Source organism: Fukomys damarensis, unplaced genomic scaffold (assembly GCF_012274545.1).
Source record: "Fukomys damarensis isolate Sample0158 unplaced genomic scaffold, DMR_v1.0_HiC HiC_scaffold_26, whole genome shotgun sequence".
In the NCBI taxonomy this organism is placed as follows: domain Eukaryota; kingdom Metazoa; phylum Chordata; class Mammalia; order Rodentia; family Bathyergidae; genus Fukomys; species Fukomys damarensis.
In genome coordinates, this window is record NW_022900938.1 from 9,236,540 (window position 1) to 9,256,137 (window position 19,598).

The 19,598-nt window shown below is 38.8% G+C and overlaps 1 protein-coding gene across 8 annotated transcripts in view; it reads left to right on the top strand.

The window, feature by feature from the left end:
* Col5a2 (collagen type V alpha 2 chain) overlaps nucleotides 1-19,598 on the top strand; it is a 309,094-nt gene that overhangs the window by 244,607 nt on the left and 44,889 nt on the right. For all 8 annotated transcript variants that reach the window (XM_033756386.1, XM_033756384.1, XM_033756385.1 and 5 more), the window contains 9 exons: nucleotides 4,115-4,147; nucleotides 5,192-5,224; nucleotides 6,568-6,621; nucleotides 11,237-11,347; nucleotides 13,156-13,233; nucleotides 14,910-14,954; nucleotides 15,790-15,843; nucleotides 16,212-16,265; nucleotides 17,321-17,374. In XM_033756386.1, the coding sequence (XP_033612277.1) occupies nucleotides 4,115-4,147; nucleotides 5,192-5,224; nucleotides 6,568-6,621; nucleotides 11,237-11,347; nucleotides 13,156-13,233; nucleotides 14,910-14,954; nucleotides 15,790-15,843; nucleotides 16,212-16,265; nucleotides 17,321-17,374 (516 nt within the window). The remainder of the gene's footprint in view (nucleotides 1-4,114; nucleotides 4,148-5,191; nucleotides 5,225-6,567; nucleotides 6,622-11,236; nucleotides 11,348-13,155; nucleotides 13,234-14,909; nucleotides 14,955-15,789; nucleotides 15,844-16,211; nucleotides 16,266-17,320; nucleotides 17,375-19,598) is intronic.

Consider the following 19,598-nt stretch of genomic DNA (forward strand, 5'->3'; position numbering starts at 1 on the left):
AGCTGGACACAGCTGATCCCCATAAGTGGAGAGAGTTCATCTTCCCTCACAGGTTTTGGGTATCTCAGAAATTATGGCATTTGCTTTGGTCTTATTCAAATAGGATGAACCGAGGCATCCAAAGTAGAAAACCCACAGAGCAGAACAACAGGTTCAATTTTCATGGCAGATATTAGACATCTGAGGAGCTAATTTAAACTTTCTTTACTTTTGCACATGATGGAACTTGAGTAAAGTGATTTTATCAGATAATCAGATAAAGTAGCGCTATGCTTTCACATTAAACGAAAGTGATGACATCAATCAAAGGTAGTTCTTTCCCAGTTTAACACATTTTGATTCTGAGAGCAATAACCACAAATATGTCTCTTTGGCACAAATGTTAAGTAAAGCCCTGGAGATTCAAAAATCTATCAAAGAAAATGGACTGCAAATACTAATTCACATTTATTGGGCACTAGAGTAGATTGAGATAGATTTGTATAGGTTTGAAACAAATTAGATGAAAGAGAGATGGCTGAGTAGGTAGATGCAACTATGAAACAGGGTAAGAAAAATCTAACAGTGAGAACTTCCCTTAAATAGTCAGCTTGGTTCAGTTAGTAATCGCCTGACTTTCGAAGGGGCAACTGCTGGGCTGTATCATTGACCGCCTTTCTCTAAAGGCCACGCTCGAAGAAGCTGCCGATTTACCATTCCCTGGTTCTGTGCCACTGTTTTCCTCATCTGTGTTCATTGTCATCAGGTAGTTATCTTCAGAAATACCAATGCAAGGGTAGGGGAAAGGGAAAAGGAAAAAATAGTGAAAAACGGAAATAAAGTGTTTGTAAATGGGGAGGGGAGGAGGGGGTGAAGGGAGGGCAGGGACAAGGGGAGAAAAATGAGAACCAAGACCTGTAAAGGTACCAGATCCCAATGATGAATGTAACTGTACTGTATGCCTAAAATGTACCAAAAAACTCAATAAAGGGGGGGGGGAAGAAATAGAATGCAGAGCGATGGTATCAGGATTCATTTTACTCTTGGTCTCTATCCACATCGATTTTTACTTTTAGTTCATCCGTTTATCATGTTCATCCCCCCCCGCCAAAAAAAAAACAACTTTTTTTTAACTGAGGTTTTGAAAACAATCGCTTCAGGAGGCGAGTGACACAGCAACTTGGGCACGTGATACTGGCTCAAGTAAATGTAGCTCTCACCTGAAATCTGCGTACATGAACTTCATGTTTCTCGGGAAATGTGAAAGTTAAATTCTGTAAAACTGTAGACAAATTATCATTTCTCACGAATTGCCTTATTCAGAGGCCACGGGAGTAAAAACATCAACATCTGTGGCTTTTCATCCCAAATAAGTACGAACTTCCATAATCGCTGGGAGATTTGTTACCATAAATCGGTAATTGAACACTTAATCTTTATCAAATGTCGTGGAGATATGGAATGCTTATGTAAGATTTCCAATGCCTATGTTTTAATTAAGAATCATATCAGAGAATGCCATTCCTTGAAATACAAAATAAGAATAAAATCAGCACTTTGATTGCAGGTCTCTTGAAATAGACATTTCACCACTATCTTAGCAGGCTATTCCATTTTCTTCATTTTGGCTAAAATAATTTTCCTCCTTTTTATGTGTTGTTCTGTTTATTGCAGAAGGAGTAGTTTTTTCAGCATTATTCTCAAAATCTCCTTTATTCACCGTGCACACATTTATATACCGTTTCTAAGCAATTCAAATTCTCTTAGTATTTCAAAGAAACATTTTCCATTATAGCTTTATGCGTGGCTAATTTGTATTATTTTAATATTTTAAAATGTGGAAGTAGTCTATAAGCGAGAGAGTGTGGAAATAAGCCTTTTGCTTTGTCCTTGGAAATCTACGTGTTTTGATCCCTCTTTCGCGCAGCCTCTGTGCCGGTTGTCTTCTAGTCCTACAGAAGTGCTCCTGTTTCTGCAGGGACCTTTCTCTCTTCTGCTTATTCCTCGCTTCTGAGTAGGATTTACCTCAGCACTAGAATCCGCAGGAAAATTAAGATGGAATCTTCCACTGACTCCATCATCAAGATCATCAGGACTTTAAAATAATTTTAAAAATTGACTTTAAAAAATTCATCAAGGTAGGAGATACGGTTGGGAAGATGTCAGCAGATTGTATTTTTCGGGAGTACAATTTGGCGATCTACATCAAAAATCTTAAAAGTATGTGTGATTTCCAATCCACAAATTTAACTTTGAGAAACATGTTCCTAATATCTGATATTCATCAGAGATGCCACACAGATAATTAGAAATAAGAATGTTTATTGTAATGTGCGTTTTTAATGTTAAAATGAGTCCCAAAACTCGAGTAAAACAGTAAAGTGTTCATCACGTAAAGCAACATGCACATGCGAATGGAAAGCTAAGGACATCAAGAAAGCTCCTAGGTGCTGACCTCCTAAGAACTGAGTGGGGTACTGAGCTCTTTCTGTACATTTTCTCTTCTTTCAAAATTCCGTATTATGAGCACATATCATTTTATAATCACATAAAAGAATAATATATGTGAAAAGAAATTTAATAAACTAGATTTTGCATATAATTGAATGCATATTCACTTTCCTCAGTTGTCTAAGAAATACATAATAATATTATATGTCATTCATAATATATTCATGAAGACTGATAAAATCCAGAAGAATTTATTGACAAATTCTGCATACCACACTGAGAATAGGAAGTGGACAGAGATACAGTGAGATGCCTCGAGACCAAGAACTGTCAGAAGACAAATCCTGCAGCAAAGAATACAAATGAATATGTAATAGAATAGAGGAACATCAATGTATAATTATAGCTCATTCAGTGTTATTTAACTTATGTACTTCACATCATACAATGAGTATCCAGATTTAGAAAACCTAAAGTTCTATGAATCAAAAACAAAGTGTCAGTCGGGCGTGGTGGTGCACGCCTGTAATCCCAGCACTCAGGAGGCTGAGGCAGGAGGATCGCTGTGAGTTTGAGACCAGCCTGGGCTACATAGTGAGCTCCAGGGCAGTCTCAACTACACAGTGAGACCCTGTCTCAAAAAAAGCAAAAACAAAACAAAACAAAATCAAATTGTCTCTACCTCTACTATATTAACTCTGACAACAAATAAACTGACTTGACTTTATGTATTTTGAGCTATAATAGTGCCTTTTGCTTTTTCGTTTTCTATTCAGTGGACATTTTTCCAGCATCTTTCTCGGATACTGAAAATTGTTTGACTGGAATGATTAGAGCTTTTCTTTTTTATGAAATGAGTGAGGTCCCTAAGAGGGAAGCAAATGGCTCAGGAATAACACATAGTAACGGAGAACTACTGCCAGCTGCTGAAAAGTACTGAAACTGTAAAATTCTTATCACTGCTCTGATTGTGAAAGTCAAATCTATAAATGATTTTTAATTTTTGCTTTGTGTTTTTAAACATTTGGGTAGTGATTTTCAATGGTACTTTTTCTTTACACCTTTTCATCATAAGTGACTCTTGCTTCTAGCCAACCTTTTGATTTGATCTATTTATTTATTTATTTTTCTCTTTATTGAGTTTATTGGTACATTCTAGGTATACAGTACAGTTACATTCATCACTGGGATCTTGTACCTTTTTACATGATAGGTCTTGATTCTCATTTTTTCCCCTTGTCCCTGCCCTCCCTTCACCTCTCTCCCCTCCCCCCTTTACAAACACTTCATTTCCATATTTTCATTTTCTCATAGTTTTTTTCTTTTCCCTTATTAGTTTTCCCCTACCCTTCCCACTTTCCCCACACCTTTAGCCCCTTTCTTCCTATTTCACATTGTTAATTATCTCATTAGGATCTTGTGTACTATTATGATTTGATCTATTTAAAAACTAAAGTAAAACAACTACACATTTCACAAGTTAGATCAATTCAGGTGAGCTTTTCAGCAGAACAGTGAGGGTTTCATGAATCATGTCTGACTGGATGTCTTTCTTTTGTCATTTTTGCACTGCTTAGAATGTCCCAGGGTTTACATGACACGGAACGGTGTGACATGTTCATAGCTAGGGAGCCATTACATTTTACTAGTTGCACATTTTTTCTTTTTTCTTTTTCTTTCACAGGGACAAAAAGGAGAACCAGGATTAGTGCCTGTTGTAAGTATAAGCATGTACATTGTTTTCAAGTCTAACTGCAGTATAGTTGCATATTATTGCTTCCTCTCAAAAAGGGCTCAAGCAGTTGTTGTTGTTTGTTTTGTGGCACCAGGTATCGAAGTCAGGACCTTTTGCTTGGTGCCACTGAGCTAAATCCCAGGCCTCAAAAAGGAAATTATTTTTATAAAAAGCTTTTAGTATCAAAGTCAAGCTGCAGTAAATTAATGTTTCAAAACAAGACTTAATTTTCTATATTCTTAACTTTTACAGCCCACAACTAAAGATAAAAACATCATAACTTTACAAAATGGACTAGATTGCACGTGGACATACACTGACAGTTTGTATAATAGTTTAGGGTTTCACATTTTTGGAAATACATCATGCCTTAGTTGTTCTCGTAATTGTTATACATGAATTCTCTGGAATTCTTTAGACTTGTAGATGATCAAATAGTGTGTCACTAAACAGGATGAAAGTTCTTCATCCACTCTTCTCTTAGGTTTTAAGGAAGTTATCAGTCTGTCAAGACCAATTAATTTAATTTGTTTAATTTTAATTTATTTGGTAGTGTTTAAAATTTTGCTTTTCTTTTAAATCGGCTTATGTTTCTTACTACGCTTAGATGCCCAACAGTTTACAAACACTTATTTGACCACACAGTTATGAGAGGAAGTCATTTCATAATTATCATCACCGTTTTACATTTCAGTTTCCATTAAGCAAATTTAAGCACAGGGAGGATAAATAATCAGTCCACAGTCACACAACTGGTAAGGAGAAGTGTCAGATTTTCAACTCAGTCTCCTTAGCATTCTTACACCTTATTCACTACATCCATGCTGCCTCCTTAGGCTAGAGTTCAAAGGAGTATAACTAGCTGTCTTACCTCATAAGGAAAGGAGGAAAGGGCACCAATTGAGAGCGCCCGTTTGTTAAAAAATTCACTGGTGCTTTTGTTGTTATTCTTATTTGTTTGACTGTTAACTTTTCTGAAGCTCTGTAGAAACATCTCCTTCAAAAATTTTCTTCTTTATTGTTTAGGTAACAGGCATTCGCGGTCGTCCAGGGCCAGCCGTAAGTAATTTTCTCTGACAGTCATCCTGTGTTCTTTAAGTCTTTAGAGATATGAGATCCATGAGAAGACAACATGATGTATATAAAGTGCTTGGCTTCTACAAAGTGTTTTTCTCGAACCATCTTCAGGTTTAGGCATTCCTTTGTGGAAAGGAATTACATATAGCGGGTCATTTATCCTGAAGACTATTTCTTCCCACGCTAGTGTTGCTTATAGGAAGAGTGAAACAATCCATTGTTACAGCATTAATTTTAGATTGACCTTGCTCATCGAAATGAGGGCATTCTTGTCTGGCTATGACTAAGAGTGGACTGTTTTATCTACTTAAGTCATATATGGCAGTAGATAGAGAAATTATACATCAGAATAGCATATTTCTCATTTTGCATAAGAAACTTTTAGGGTTGGATTAGCAGCTGTATTTATATGTAACTAGATTGACACAGACATGTGTCATGTAAATTGAAAAACATATCAAGTAAGCGTAAGTAAAACACTAAGACAACAGACCAACTTTAGTCTTGCAGAGATTTTTGCTTTTTGGCAGTTATGTAAAGTTCGGCTACCTGGGATACCCAGGCAGGAAGATTGCTTGATCCCAGGAGTTTTGGGACCTGCCTGTGCACCATATTAAGTTCCCATCTCTTGAAAATAAATCTGTTTGTTGAATTGGGTAAATGTGTAATCTATCTTCATGACTCCGTTGAAGGCCATCATAGTGTAGTTGCGCTACTTTTGAAATAACAGTAGTCATTTCTTAAAGAGAGAAGTTAAGGAAAGGGTGATTTGGAAAATTTTAAGTGGGTTCTAAGCATGGAATGGAACTAGTACCATATTTTAACTCAAGATAGTTGAATGTACATAAAACAGTAGTAAGCCAAAAGGCTTTTCTTTTTATTTGTTTTATCAACAGTTTGAACTGTGATACCTGTTTTGGTATCATGGACCAATTTGGATGATAATTTAGCATTTGCACATTTATGTGAAACCCGACTCTATTTTTTGTTCCCATAATTTACTGGCAAAAGCTTTAGCTGGGAGAAGACAACAAATCATTCTTAAAATCTTGCAATCACCAGTCATTATATTCAGCCCATTGAACTTCCTGACGCTGTAATGTGGCACCTAATTCTTCACAGTTCTTTACACTCTGCTCCTAAAATAAACAGCCCTGCACACAGAGAACTTTCATTTGTACGTGTTTGTGTGTTCCATAGTCTTCAATGCCCTGGATTCAAAAGTGTGATACTTGTGTTGTCCGATTGTACTAATCAAACTAATGATTGAAATGAACACGGTTAAAATATAAATGTTTCCAGAAAATCATTATTGTCTTTTTCAGGGTCCTCCAGGGTCACAGGGACCGAGAGGAGAGCGAGGCCCCAAAGGAAGACCCGTAAGTAGACAGGGAGCTCAGTGGGCACAAATAGGTATGAAATAGGTCAGTCTGCACCATGCACTGGGGCAACAGAAGGCAGTGACACTGTTGCTCTGTCACAGAGAATCCGCATCTCAACGTGGTCCTGTACCTCTTAGTACAGAGGAAATTGTCACGTTCTCTTAATGCCTATTATATTAATAGATAACTCAGATATCTCTGTTCTTTTTAAGGATCAAATTAAAATAAATTAAAGTAGAATTTGAGGAAATGTAATCAACACATCTTATTTTCTGAAGTTGTCTCTCATAAGTAAACAATGCTGAGAATGTATCATTGGAAAAAAACACCCAAATTCTGTGATCTGTGGTTGCCTTAGGAATAATCAAACTGGATAACAGAAAAATGAGTTATCAGAGGATAAAACTTACTTTCAAGTGGCTGCACAACGAATTTATTTCCATGGTAGAACTCTGCCTTTTTCACTGAACAGCTGCTATAGAGATATCAAAGGAGCAATTAAAAAAATGACAGCCCTATTACAAGATAAAGAGGACACCTTTGAATAGAAATAATCACCTTCATACCCTTGGAATAAAACATGACATTCATTGCATAATATGTGCCAAAATCTTCTCTCATTATCTATCCTCATAGGCTGTATTCTTCTCTACTTGGTAGCACAATTCCTTTTCCTATCTCTTTCTCATACGTACAGTACATGTGTCTTTCACATATTGAATAACTGGATTACTTTATGGGTTGTTATAACTGTACTGTATTTTAACTAGAAAAATTTGTTTGATTTGCTTACTTGTGTCTACTGAAACAACTTGCAGTGGATTTTTAGTGTTCTATATGTATTTATCCATATCTAAGTGGATAAAAGAGCAAGGAAGCAATAGACAACTTTGGTATATCAATGAGGGCAAAACATACTTTGGATCACTATTCCAAGAGCTCTTGCTGCCGCTCCTTTCATTTTTGTCCGTATTTGATACATCACCCACTTCCCCGAACAATACCATGTCATTACTTCTCTGCGGTGGTGCTGGTGTCCGGTGGTGTTCACAGGTGTGCACATGAAGTCGGGTGGAGACCCACGGTGCAGGACTTTGCTCTGCTGGTTTGGTACTGCGTTCTTCATTGCTGTTCTGAGGGGTCCTGGGAGGTGTTGGCAGCTTACACCCCGCTTGCTCTCCTGACGTCGGTCCAGGGTCTAGAATGACAGAGCTGGATAGAAGATGAACTCAGACACATGGAGGGTGGCTGGTCATGCAGAAAGTGCTTTGGGTCAGTGTGTCTGTTCGCTGTGAGGGACTGGCAACACTGAGTTCAGTCCCGGTGGGAGTGGCTACGGAAGCTGGCCAGGCTCCCAGAATTCCTGCTTAAGATCCAGTTAGCTGACTCTCCTAGTGTCTTATTTCCTTTCTCTTTCCTCCTTGGCTTAGTGTATGATGTAGTTCATCTCATCTTGGTTAGGCCCAAGACACTCCATGTGAACTGAGTTTGATTGCTGTGTATGTATGTGTGTGAAAAGAAGACAAAAGAGGTTACTTATGAGGAAGCAAGATAATCCTGGCAGATACCCATGTAGGAAATCGGTTCCTCTGTTTATCCTAGTAAACAAGCAGTGGAGGGATGGCAGGTGTTCAACAACGCTGTCTTTAGAAAAAACTCTGGAAGTGCGCAGCTTTTGGTGATTTCCCAGGTGTGAACACCCCTGCCGTGGCTGACTCCAGCTGCAGCAAAGCCTCACGGAAAACCCACTCACAGGCAGAGAGTTTGGCTTCGGATCCCAAGCCCACCAGAAGTTGCCAAGCTGGACTAACGTCACTGCCAACACAGTTCAGGGTGGTACTGGAACCATAAATGCCATTTCCTTGCTCTACTTCCATCATCATCAAAACACAGAGGCTCACAGTGTTTGGCATGGTTTCTCCACCTCAACACAGCTGATAATTTGGGTCAGCTATAATTCCTTATGCACTGCAGGACATTTTGCTACTTTGATGAGATGCCGGTAGCAGCCTCCAGCCCGCTCAACTGTGAAAACTAAAAACGTCTCTTGATGTTTCCAAGTCTAGGTAAAATTGCTCTGGATTGAGAACTACTGATACTCTCTTGAGGCCTTCAGTACCAGCCAGTGGTTTTCATGGCTTCTCTTACAAACGTCTTCCGTTTGATGTGTGTTGTCTGAGTCACTTCAGAGTGACCAAGCAGCATCCTATTAGCACGATGGGCCACCAGTAGCGGGTGGAGTTGTGATAGCGTCGGGCCTTTTACCTCTAAGAGTATCAGCTTCTCATCTGTAAACGGAAAATGTAACCATTCCCGCAGCTCTAACGATCCACAGTGTATGCGCGTGTATGCGTTTGTGTGCAATATTGTTAACCAGCAGTTAACAATATTGTTAACCTTACCAGTAGGTAAGGTTCACAAAAAGTTCACCAGTTCTACTTTTTCTACTTGTGAACGTTTAAAGGTCGCCACCTAGTGGCCATCTGCAAGTACTTTTTGGTGAGATAAGTACTATTTATGTAAATTGCTGCTAGAAACACTGTGCTAGAATGTTCTGGCCAAAGGAGTGAATGATAGTAAATAGAAAATTTACCTTAATATAAAAAAACTATGTGATTCACTTCACTTGGAAATATTAAAATGTACTTTTAATGAATTCCCCATCATAATTTATTTTTGTTTACCTAAAACATTCTGAATTATATTTTTCTCACTTGCCCTTCATTTTTCTTTTTCTTCACTTAATTTTGGCTAATTTTCATTTTTTATTAATTTTAACCTAAAGTTGTAGAAAAATAACACATGGAGGTTATTTAAAATGAGTACTAGGAAGAGTCAGAGTGAATCAAGAAGTCAGTGAAAATGTGGGTTTTCTTCAGAAGGAAGTTTGACATCTAATCAGAAGTAATCACTGATTGGAGAAATAACACAAGCTATTTGAAGGACGAATATTACCCAAATGTCTCTCCTCACATGGACACTAAACATAGTTTAATATTTTGTCTTTGGAAATTTCGAGAGCAGAGATTATGTTTTAACTTCCTTTTGTATAGAATAATTGATTATCATTTAGCCATCAAATATTGCAAGAACATATTAAGAGTTTTCCACACGAGGCTATATGAATACACCAGGCAATTGCTCTGTTTACACCACCGCTGATAACACACATTTCGAAGTGTGTTCACTTTCATGTGATTTGGAACCCTAGACAGCACTTACACTCAGCCTCTATTATGGGTAATGAGGAGAGTAGAGTGCATTTTCAGTGGTTTAGGTTGCTTAAAACAAGAGATTGATCTAAGAAATATTTTTTTTTTAAAAATGTGAGTTTTCAGGCTTATGTATCTCCTTTGATTTGAATCAGTTTGCTTATTCATCGTTCTACTCCAAGAAGTAAACATGCCTACATGTGTCTGTATGACTCACCTACTTCCTAGAGTACTAGTGTATGCACAATAGGTACATTTTTGTTTGTGGGAAAATATTTAAAATATTAATATCAAATATAATTGAATATAGAAAGTATTTTCAAACACAGTAATCCAAATTTTCAGTTGCTGTTATACCACCCTTCCCAAACCATCGTATGCAAACTGCCCTCTCCACCACCGTGGTGTGTCCTCCGCTTTCCCCTTGCACTATTGGCTCAATTTTTAATTGCTTCCTAGCCAGTAGCTACTCTCTCGGGTAAGTATGAGAAGCTTCTTTTACTATGAAGTTGTAACATCATGTACTATATTTTCTCCATTCCTGCTTTTAATGATAGAAAGTGCATCATCGTATGACTTCTATGCTCCATGCCTTCCTTTTAAAGTGTGGTAAGACTCTTTTAAGAATAACAAGCCAGAAAATAGTTAGCAAGACTGATGGGAATGGTGAGGTTAGGAGATGGAGCTTTTCCAGGACTGAGGACGTGGCTGTTCCCCAAGCTGCCTTGGGAATGTAGGTTAGGAGAAGGGTGGAGTTTGGCAGCTGGGATCATTACTCACTTCTCCGAGGACCAGACGTGGCCAGATCACAGCGCCTGTGTCTCTAATTTCTCACTGCTCTATTCTGCCTCTTGGGTGGGAAAGGACAATAACATATGCCAGACTTGGAAAACCTAAAGGGGACTGAAATGGGAAAATGTAATCCACATGCACTGGGTGCCTGCTATGCACCAGAAACTATGCAAAGCATTAAACAACCCCAAAGATGAAAAACCCACAAACTCCAAACAACTGGACCTCACATTTTTGAGGGTTGGAGGGAAAAGAAACTAAGCAGGCGTATTCATAGTTAACTATAATCTAATACAGATGAGTAAATTTAAAAATTGTTGATTGAATATTCTTGAGCAACAAAACTCAACCAAGTAAGGAAGCTCAGTCTAGAATGCTACTGACTGAAAATGAAGACTGTGTGAATTGAATGTATCAAGTAAAAGGCTTAAACTAGACTGTGTCTCAGTGGTAGAAGCTCTGCTTGGTGTTGAAGTCGACATTGCCCACGTAGCTCCAGTGTCTAGATTACCATTTGGGCTGCCATCAAGGAATCTGTGCTTTTAGCTTTCTGCTAAGTACATTTTTGTACTTAGTGGGTTCTAATTTACACTGGTTTGCTTTTCCAGGGTCCTCGTGGTCCTCAGGGAATTGATGGAGAACCAGGAATTCCCGGCCAGCCTGGTTCTCCGGGGCCTCCAGGCCATCCTTCTCACCCAGGACCTGATGGCATGAGCAGGGTGAGTTGGGCACTGTTCAGTGTCACATTTGATAATATGCTAAATTATTGCTTTACTGCTATGAGTTCAGATTGTGGCTGTTCAGGCCCTGGTAGAGGACTGTAAGAGCTATTATGGGAACGCACACTCCTCCGAACCTCTGAACAAGCAAAATTAACATATCCATAATGGACTCTTAGAAAATTCAAAGTAGCATCTTGGAAAGTGCTGCCTTAGATGATTTGTCTTTATCAAAGTCAATTCTGGATGCCATCAACTTGATTCTTTCTGCTGACCCTAAAGGGACACTGGCATTGCACTCCCTATAAACTGGAGAGATTCCTCTCTCTCCTCCTGATCTTGGGGCTCAGAATGCTGACAAAATCAACACTACATCCTTCCATCAGGAGAGCTTGACTGGAAGGGAGGCCTGGGATGGGAAAGGGGAGTAAATATGACGAAGATGTCATATGTGTATGTACCAGTTCCCCGAGATGGATGTCATCTGGGGTTCCCAAACCCTGGGCCGTGGACCAGCCCTGGCTCCTGGCCTTTTAGGAAGCTGGCCACAAAGCAGGAGGAGGGGTGACGCTTCTTCTGTCTTCACACAACTCCTGTTGCCAGCTTCCAGGCTCTGCCTCCTGTCAGACTGCGTGTGAGGGTGGGGCATGCGATTCTCAGAGGAGCTGGAACCCTACGGAGACCTGCACGCCAGGGTTCTAGGTTGTGGGCTCCTTAGAACACCCTGAAGCCTGCCCCACCCCACCCTGGTCCATGGAAAAAATGTCCTGCAGGAAACCAGTTCCTGGAGGCTGTGGGATGTCATCACTACATATTGCAAGCATAAACTGACAAGTTAAAAAAAAATGTGAATCATAAAATGAGAAAAAAATAAGCAAATCAGACTACTTTTGTGTAATTAAGATTTTGAGTTTTAAAAAAGAGACATCTGTGATGATTTACACGAGAAAGTCACTAAAAATACTATCTAATTATTGCCTAAATTTTAGTTTCCTGTGTGAAGTAAAATAAAATGTCTGCTCTCTCTGACTTCTTAGAGGTCTGGAGAGAAGAGGTCTGTGAAGCATAAGAAGGAAATGTGTAACTCTGAATACCATTTCTGTTTTATAGCAGTTCATACATGTGTTTCTCAACTGATTCTCATGGATCGTCAACTTAATTTTTTAAGCAATAGACCCATTTTTTTCCTCACTAAACTGGAAATTATTATAATTATTAGAATGGAGATAAACAGTCTTGGTCACTTGGATTACCAGAGTTTTTAAAAATGTGCAAGAGAATAGATTAAACTGCTTTTCATCCTTGGAACATTATGAGATTCATTTAAAAGATTATAATTTTTTAGCAATTTATATAAATGCAATGTAAAATTTAAATGCCTTCATCAAAGAAAGAAGGTTACCATTTACCTAAAATAGTCTGAAATGGAATGCAGTGTCTTCATGGTTTTACAGGAATCCTCGAGGTTTTGTTTGGAAACGCGGCATGCTCTCATCATGGTTGGAAGTCAGTTAAGGAGATTTAAACCTGAGATCCATTGGCCTGAGTACTTATCAGAATGACCCATGCTTTATCAGTTCTCAGACATTTATCCCATTGTAAAACTCTCTGGGGGCAATGGCTGATCACAAGAATACACAATAAAAATCACCTCAAATCTTCTTTCCATGCTGTAAAGTCACAGGTTTTACGTGATACTGAAAAGAGGCATTGTGTAAGAACTGCAGAGAGTGTAAATTTCTCATTTAAAAAATACATTGTTGTGCATTTTAAACTGTGGAAATCATGTCCATCCATTGTTTTTACAGCCATTTTCAGCTCAGATGGCTGGGTTGGATGAGAAATCTGGACTTGGGAGTCAAGTAGGGTTCATGCCTGGCTCTGTGGTAAGTACAAATTTCATTGATAACCAAGGTGTTTGTAGAAAAATAATGATAAAAAGAAAGGCTTAAATTAGCTAGTCAAGAGATAGTGTCCATTCTTTTTTCCATCCATCCATCCATCCATCCATTCACTCATTTATTTATTGAGCCCTACTATGTATGATTTAACAGCTGAGTGGATTTGTAACCACACAAAGTATTTGTGGACAATCATAAAGGAAAAAAAAAACAATGCATTTTAAGATTTATAACTACCAGCCCCACAAAACTGTTCCTTTTAATTAAAAAAAAAAAAAAACCTTATAAGCAGCTGTTAGAAACACTGATTTTACAAAAGTTTGAAATAAGTGTTTCCTACTTCAATTTCATTACTTCCTGCTTAATATTCTCTGGCTACCTTACTGTACCAACTCCAAGGCTTCTGGGCAGGGCTTTCTGTCTTCTTTTGAATTTTGTGAACTGCCAGAAAGAGTCCTATATTTCACTGGGCAATTAGTTTATGCTGGGTATTTGGAGCAGTGCGATTTCGTAGAATGAATTAATACTTTTCAAGCCAACTCTCTTGCGCTTTTTTTTCATTGTAACATAATTCAAAATCATTCCAGAGTAATAGAATTCCAGGCAATAAATTTAAAGTCAGACTTCATTGATGATCACTTTTCTACCCATCCTTGAGGCCATAATTATGAATACATTAAGCATTGCTTTTATGCATTTTTACATTTACTAGTGATGTACTGCCACTTAGGGATTATCTTGCGGTATTATTCTGAGATATATGAGTTTTTACCCATTTGAATTTTAAATTAGATACGTGTTTCTTTTTTTTTTTTTCCCTCTGGTATCGGGCATCAAGCTTAAGACCGTGTGCTTGCAGGGGAGGTACAGTGCCACTGAGCTAAATCCATGGCCCAGATAGTGTTTATATTTTAAGGGAACTTTTCTTGCTAGCTGAGATATCCATTCAAAGCAAAATTTAAAATTCTTTGTCATAAGAATAAACTTGATTTTAGTTAAATCAATTGTACTTTCTCAAATTTGACATTGTGAAAGCTTACAGTCATGTACAGTATTAAATTCCCTTACATTGCATTTTCCTTTGCTTCGCTTTATTATGCCTCTGGTAATCATTTCACAGAAAATGAGGGAAGCCAATGTTGGTATTTTTGATATATGTTGTGGAAGAAAGAAAGAACCCAGGAAGCTCAGTGCCCCAGACAATTTTCAGCCAACACTGAAAACAATCTAGCCATTATCATTGATTTCATAAGCTTTTACTTCAACACGTTCATTTACGTTCTGAAAGTTACCTGCTGTAAGGCTGAAGAATTAGACGGACAGTTTGATAACTACTTTGTGCCTGCCACGATTTTACTTTCTTCAGATGCTCTGGTTTAACAGAAACATCCTTTAACAGGCAAGCGCCCTGGTTCTAAAGACCCTGGGTATGTGCCGGCGGGCTGTGTATTTCTCTTCCCGACACCGAGGGCTGTACATCACCCCAGGGTCGTCCAGACTTTAATCTCTCTGACTTTATCTGTCTTCGGGATGGGCGCAGATGGAGCATGTCAGCCGCTCCCCTCGCCACTGCTTCCTATGTTCAGCTTCCAAAGCCAACTCAACATTTTAAAAGTATTAATTGCCGTGAACACTGTGCGACTTTTCTTCTTTGTTTTAAGGGTCCTGTAGGACCGAGGGGACCTCAAGGCTTACAAGGGCAGCAAGTAAGTCTGTTTATAATTAAATTATATGCTATAGCAAAAGAAAAAATTGTGCACCAGGGTCTGTGGGACGCGATTGTTTTGGGCTGGCTTTTAAATTACATAACTGTAATGCTCACTTTGAATGGGCTGTAAAATAATTTTCACCCACTTAGAAATATATTCAGTATATTTTCAAAGTTTCTTTGTGGTGCTATATTTTTATCATCTGATTTCTTTAGGTGATTGACCTCCAATTCTAGGGCTTCTGTGCCTTTGCCTCCGAAATAATAGATGGTTATCTCATGTTATGATGAAAAATTTCATAATGGAGTATGAGGCTCTGACCTGAGATGGGAAAAGGACATTACTGTATGGTATTGTGACAGATGAAAGTCAAGGAGAACGCACTGTGGCACCTTTAAAAAGAAGATAATACCTCTGTCTCATTGTGATGGACAGCTATCTTGTTCATTGGCAAAGTGATTTAGCAGGCATAAGGAAGCAATTTCTCAAAAAAGAATGGAAGTAATTTTTCAAAGGAATGCAAAGAATCTTTAGGTCAGTCAAGGTTATTATAGGGTTATAACCACGTGTGATGAACAGAAAAGTAGCTGTTGGTGGTGATACAGTTCATGCTGCTGCTGCTGCTTCTGATGATGATGATGGTGATGATGATGGCTACCACTGACTGAGCATGCACTTCTCAGATTAGGAAATTGCTTAATCTGCCCAAACACACATGTCTGGAAGATGGCAGAGCCAGCAATCCGAACCACCCCACTTGTCTTGCAGAGAGCATAGGATTTGATATTCTGTCTTCCTTTGCGTTGCTTATATCATTTCTGTTCCATTGTAGGGTGGCACGGGACCAGCAGGACCTCCTGGTGAACCTGGTGAACCTGGACCAATGGTAAATGTCAAGTAAGCAGGTAGAGCCAGTTACACTGGGTTCACACCCATGAAGATGTGCGACAGAGCAAGAAACCACTCAGTTTGGTAGCCCTGTCCCGTGGACTGCACTGAGGCTCTGCGTTCCAAAGTATTGAAATTCAAAGGCTTTGAACAGAGGCAGGAGGCAGTGCTTAAGTCTGTGCATTGGTACAATTGAACTTCTTTACCCTACTGAGCACGTGATTCAAGAGATACAACTGAAAATTCAAAACATTCATAAAACCTTTGTCTTTGGTATTTTTTTCATTGTCTAATCGGCAATTTGGACTACACTGTTGGCAGTAGGAGGTAAATATTAATTTTCCTGCCATTTTGTCTTACTATTAGGGTCCAACTGGTTCACGTGGACCCGAGGGCCCCCCTGGGAAGCCAGGTGAAGATGTAAGTTTCCTTTTTGCATTTTGCTTTGAAGTATTGCAGAGACTAAGAGGACGCGTTAACCGGAATGTATGAATTCCAATTTAATTTTCTCCACCCAGTTACCTTTCATCACATTCAATTCACAATGAAATCTATAATAAAACTTTACAAATATCTAAAAAGGACCTTAATTTTGATAGTATTATGTTAGAAACTGTTTCTCTTATGCCTTCTCTTAGGATTAAGATTTCTTAAAGAGCTATTTGAATTGTTGTCACAGTCTGAACAATCACCCTTCTGGAGAGTATAGGATGTCATATCCCATAACCCTTGCTTGTAGAGCCACTGAAATGATTTGAAAGAAAAATAATACATAGCTCTTCATATAGAGTAATACATCATTATGAGAACTTAATTAAGTGAGGTTTTAGAATTGTGTCGTATAAGCCGCTACTAAAGTATATGTCATACATATACTATATGCCAGTAGGTATCTCTAAAGTTCAAATACAACTACAGAACAGTAATAAGTCATTAAAGAAGAGTGTGAATAATGTATTTGATTTTCTGGATTCTTAGCTTTGACAAAGTTGAGTTCAAATTAGTGTAGAACACTTGTTTCTGTGCAATACTAAGTGAAGTAAAGACAGCCTTTCTACTTGTGAGCTAAGATATTTATTTAAGAAGATGACACTGAATTTTAATGTAGAGAAAGTAACTCTGGAGGGTTTTGTTTCTTCACAAAAAGAGAAACGGTTAATAGTATTTGAAGAAGCCATGTTTACAATATCTGTATCTTTATATATGTAAAATTTAATGTTCTGAAAATGGCCATCTAAATCAGACCAGGAAAGTTTACAGCCAGTTATTCTCCTGGATAAACTAACGAAAGTTTCACATACTGATTAGAGAAGGAATTACAGTCAGAGCATGGAGTTTTGTTTCTTTGTTTTCTTTTTTTACATAGTTTAGAGTATCCTACATGAACTTCTAAAGACTTTATTTGTGATCTAATCTGGCAGAAGAATGTTTCAATCCCCTTATGCCTTCCCCTTGTTTTTCTTTTCCTCACAAAGGGTGAAGCCGGTAGGAACGGAAACTCCGGTGAAGTGGGATTTTCAGGATCACCCGTAAGTCTACACTTCTCAAAGTAATGACATAAAAACAAACTTCAAGAAATAAAGAACATTAAAATAACTTGCATTTCACTGCATAAACATGTGCTAGACACTAACTAAATGCAGCCCACTAAGTGATATTTCCTTTGGGAAGACATAAAATACCATAAGACTTTTAACCAGAATTCCAGCTAATTGCAACTCACTCACTGCTTTGCACTGGCACCGTATGAATAACCCTAACCCACTAGAGCACCTAACTCGGACTAGAGTGTTATGGACACTCTCCAAACTATCAATTTTTCAGAAAATAAGAAAAAAATTTCAGAAATCATCTGCCTGGCCTTTTGACAATCCCAACACTTTAATCCTAACTGTCATTTTACTTTGTATTATCCCATGTGTCTAAAACAACAGCCTGAAAGAGGTTGTAAGCTCATTTATCATCTAGGGACAATGAATTCTGGACAAGATGCCTCTTTGGCTCTCCCCGAACCCTAATTTTGGCTGAGATTCTTGATGAGTATACTGGTTCCTAAAGTCCTATGACAAGATGTGATGATTGCTAGGCCTCCTCACACAGCTGTTTCCCCCTCTTGGCTCACTAAAGGGACAGGTCTGTGGCCACTTTCTCCACCAGAACTCAGGACCTGGGCCACTTGAACACCTGGACCTCACATTGCTTTGCTCGGTCCTCCTGAAGGAGTACTACACGAAAATGGGGACAACTAGAGCATGCTGAGCAAGCCAAAGCTGTCCCCTGACATTCGGCTCTTACGGTTTCTCCCTCCCAACAGCCCTTGAACTGATCCAGCGGCCTACTTACAGTATCGGCTGTCACTTCCTAATGTTTCCACCACTCAGTACGCGCACAGTACTGTGTTGCTCTCTACTTTCTGAATGTAGGCTGATGAGGTTCCATCCTGGGAATTTTTTTTTTTTAAACAAATGAATGCTGACCTTTAACAGGAATTTGCAAGGCCCTAAGGATTATTTCGTTTCAGTTGTGAAACCAGCCTTCCTTCCCTTGCTCCCTCTCCTCCGGTCCGCCATCCACCAGTCTGGGAAGGCGATGCGGCCGAAGGCTGAGGTTTAGTCACCAGCACAGCTGTCTCTGCCGGCCCTCAGGGGCAGGGAAGGTGCCCTGCCCGCTCATCACAGATGCGCTCCGCGAGCTCCGTGCAAACGCTCATGAGCATGCAGTGATCACAGTCCTGGGTCAGCGGAACGAGGATTCTTTATGAGCATGAGGACATCTGGCTCATTTTCTTGTTATACTGGGGATATGTAATCACGGGAAAATTTCCTTCCCAGGCCACAAAAAACTGAATTTAATTATTTGAAATAACATAGCTCAGTGATTCCACTATAGGCTTAGATGGCTGTGCACTGAATCGCCCTCCCCGATGACAGATCTCAGGAAAAGGGAGGACTCCAGCTGCAAAACTCAGACTTCTTGCCAGGAAAGAATTCCTAAGCAGGGGTTATGTAAACAGGAGAATTAGTGGGAACTCGCTTGTTCAGAGAGCGGAGTCAGCGTACCTCTGCTGTGAGACCCTCAAAACACTAAAGACACATTTTCCCTGCAAGAAGTCACAGAGAAATTATTGCCTTGATTTTAGCACACAAATTTCATTAATTGTGTTGCTTATTCATTCACTTAATAAAGAGTGAATGAGGCCTTGATGTTCAGAGCACGGGGGTTTTATGGTAAGACTGTAAGATGGCTAGGGCCAGAGAAGAGAATCCTCGGGGAAGACTAAAATCACTATGAGATCTTGAAATACGAAACCATTTTTTCATTCAGTTGTTTATCTGGTGATCATTCATTGAATGCCTCAGGCAAAAAGCTAAGTGGTGAGGATATGAAGGTTAATGGTAATAATTAAAAATTGATAATAACAACAGCATCAATCTTAGCTTTCAAGGAGCCAAATTGACTGGTAGAAAAGTAATGGAAATTCAATGCAAAACCAAATTAATGTAGGCAATGGGAATAAGAAGATAATTAGGTCCGCACCATTATTTATTTTAGAGAATATACAAAATAGTTTCAAGTGTTGTTTCAAAATAGTTGTGCCATTTAATGTGATTTTTGTTGTCTTATAGTTTTTTTTTAATTTAATGTGCTTCAGTAGAAGATACATAGAATTGGTAGAAATCTAGAAATTATTCAGTCAAGAAATAAAGCCATTCTCATGTTTTCTGTGGATATTTCACTGCATTTATTTTTAAG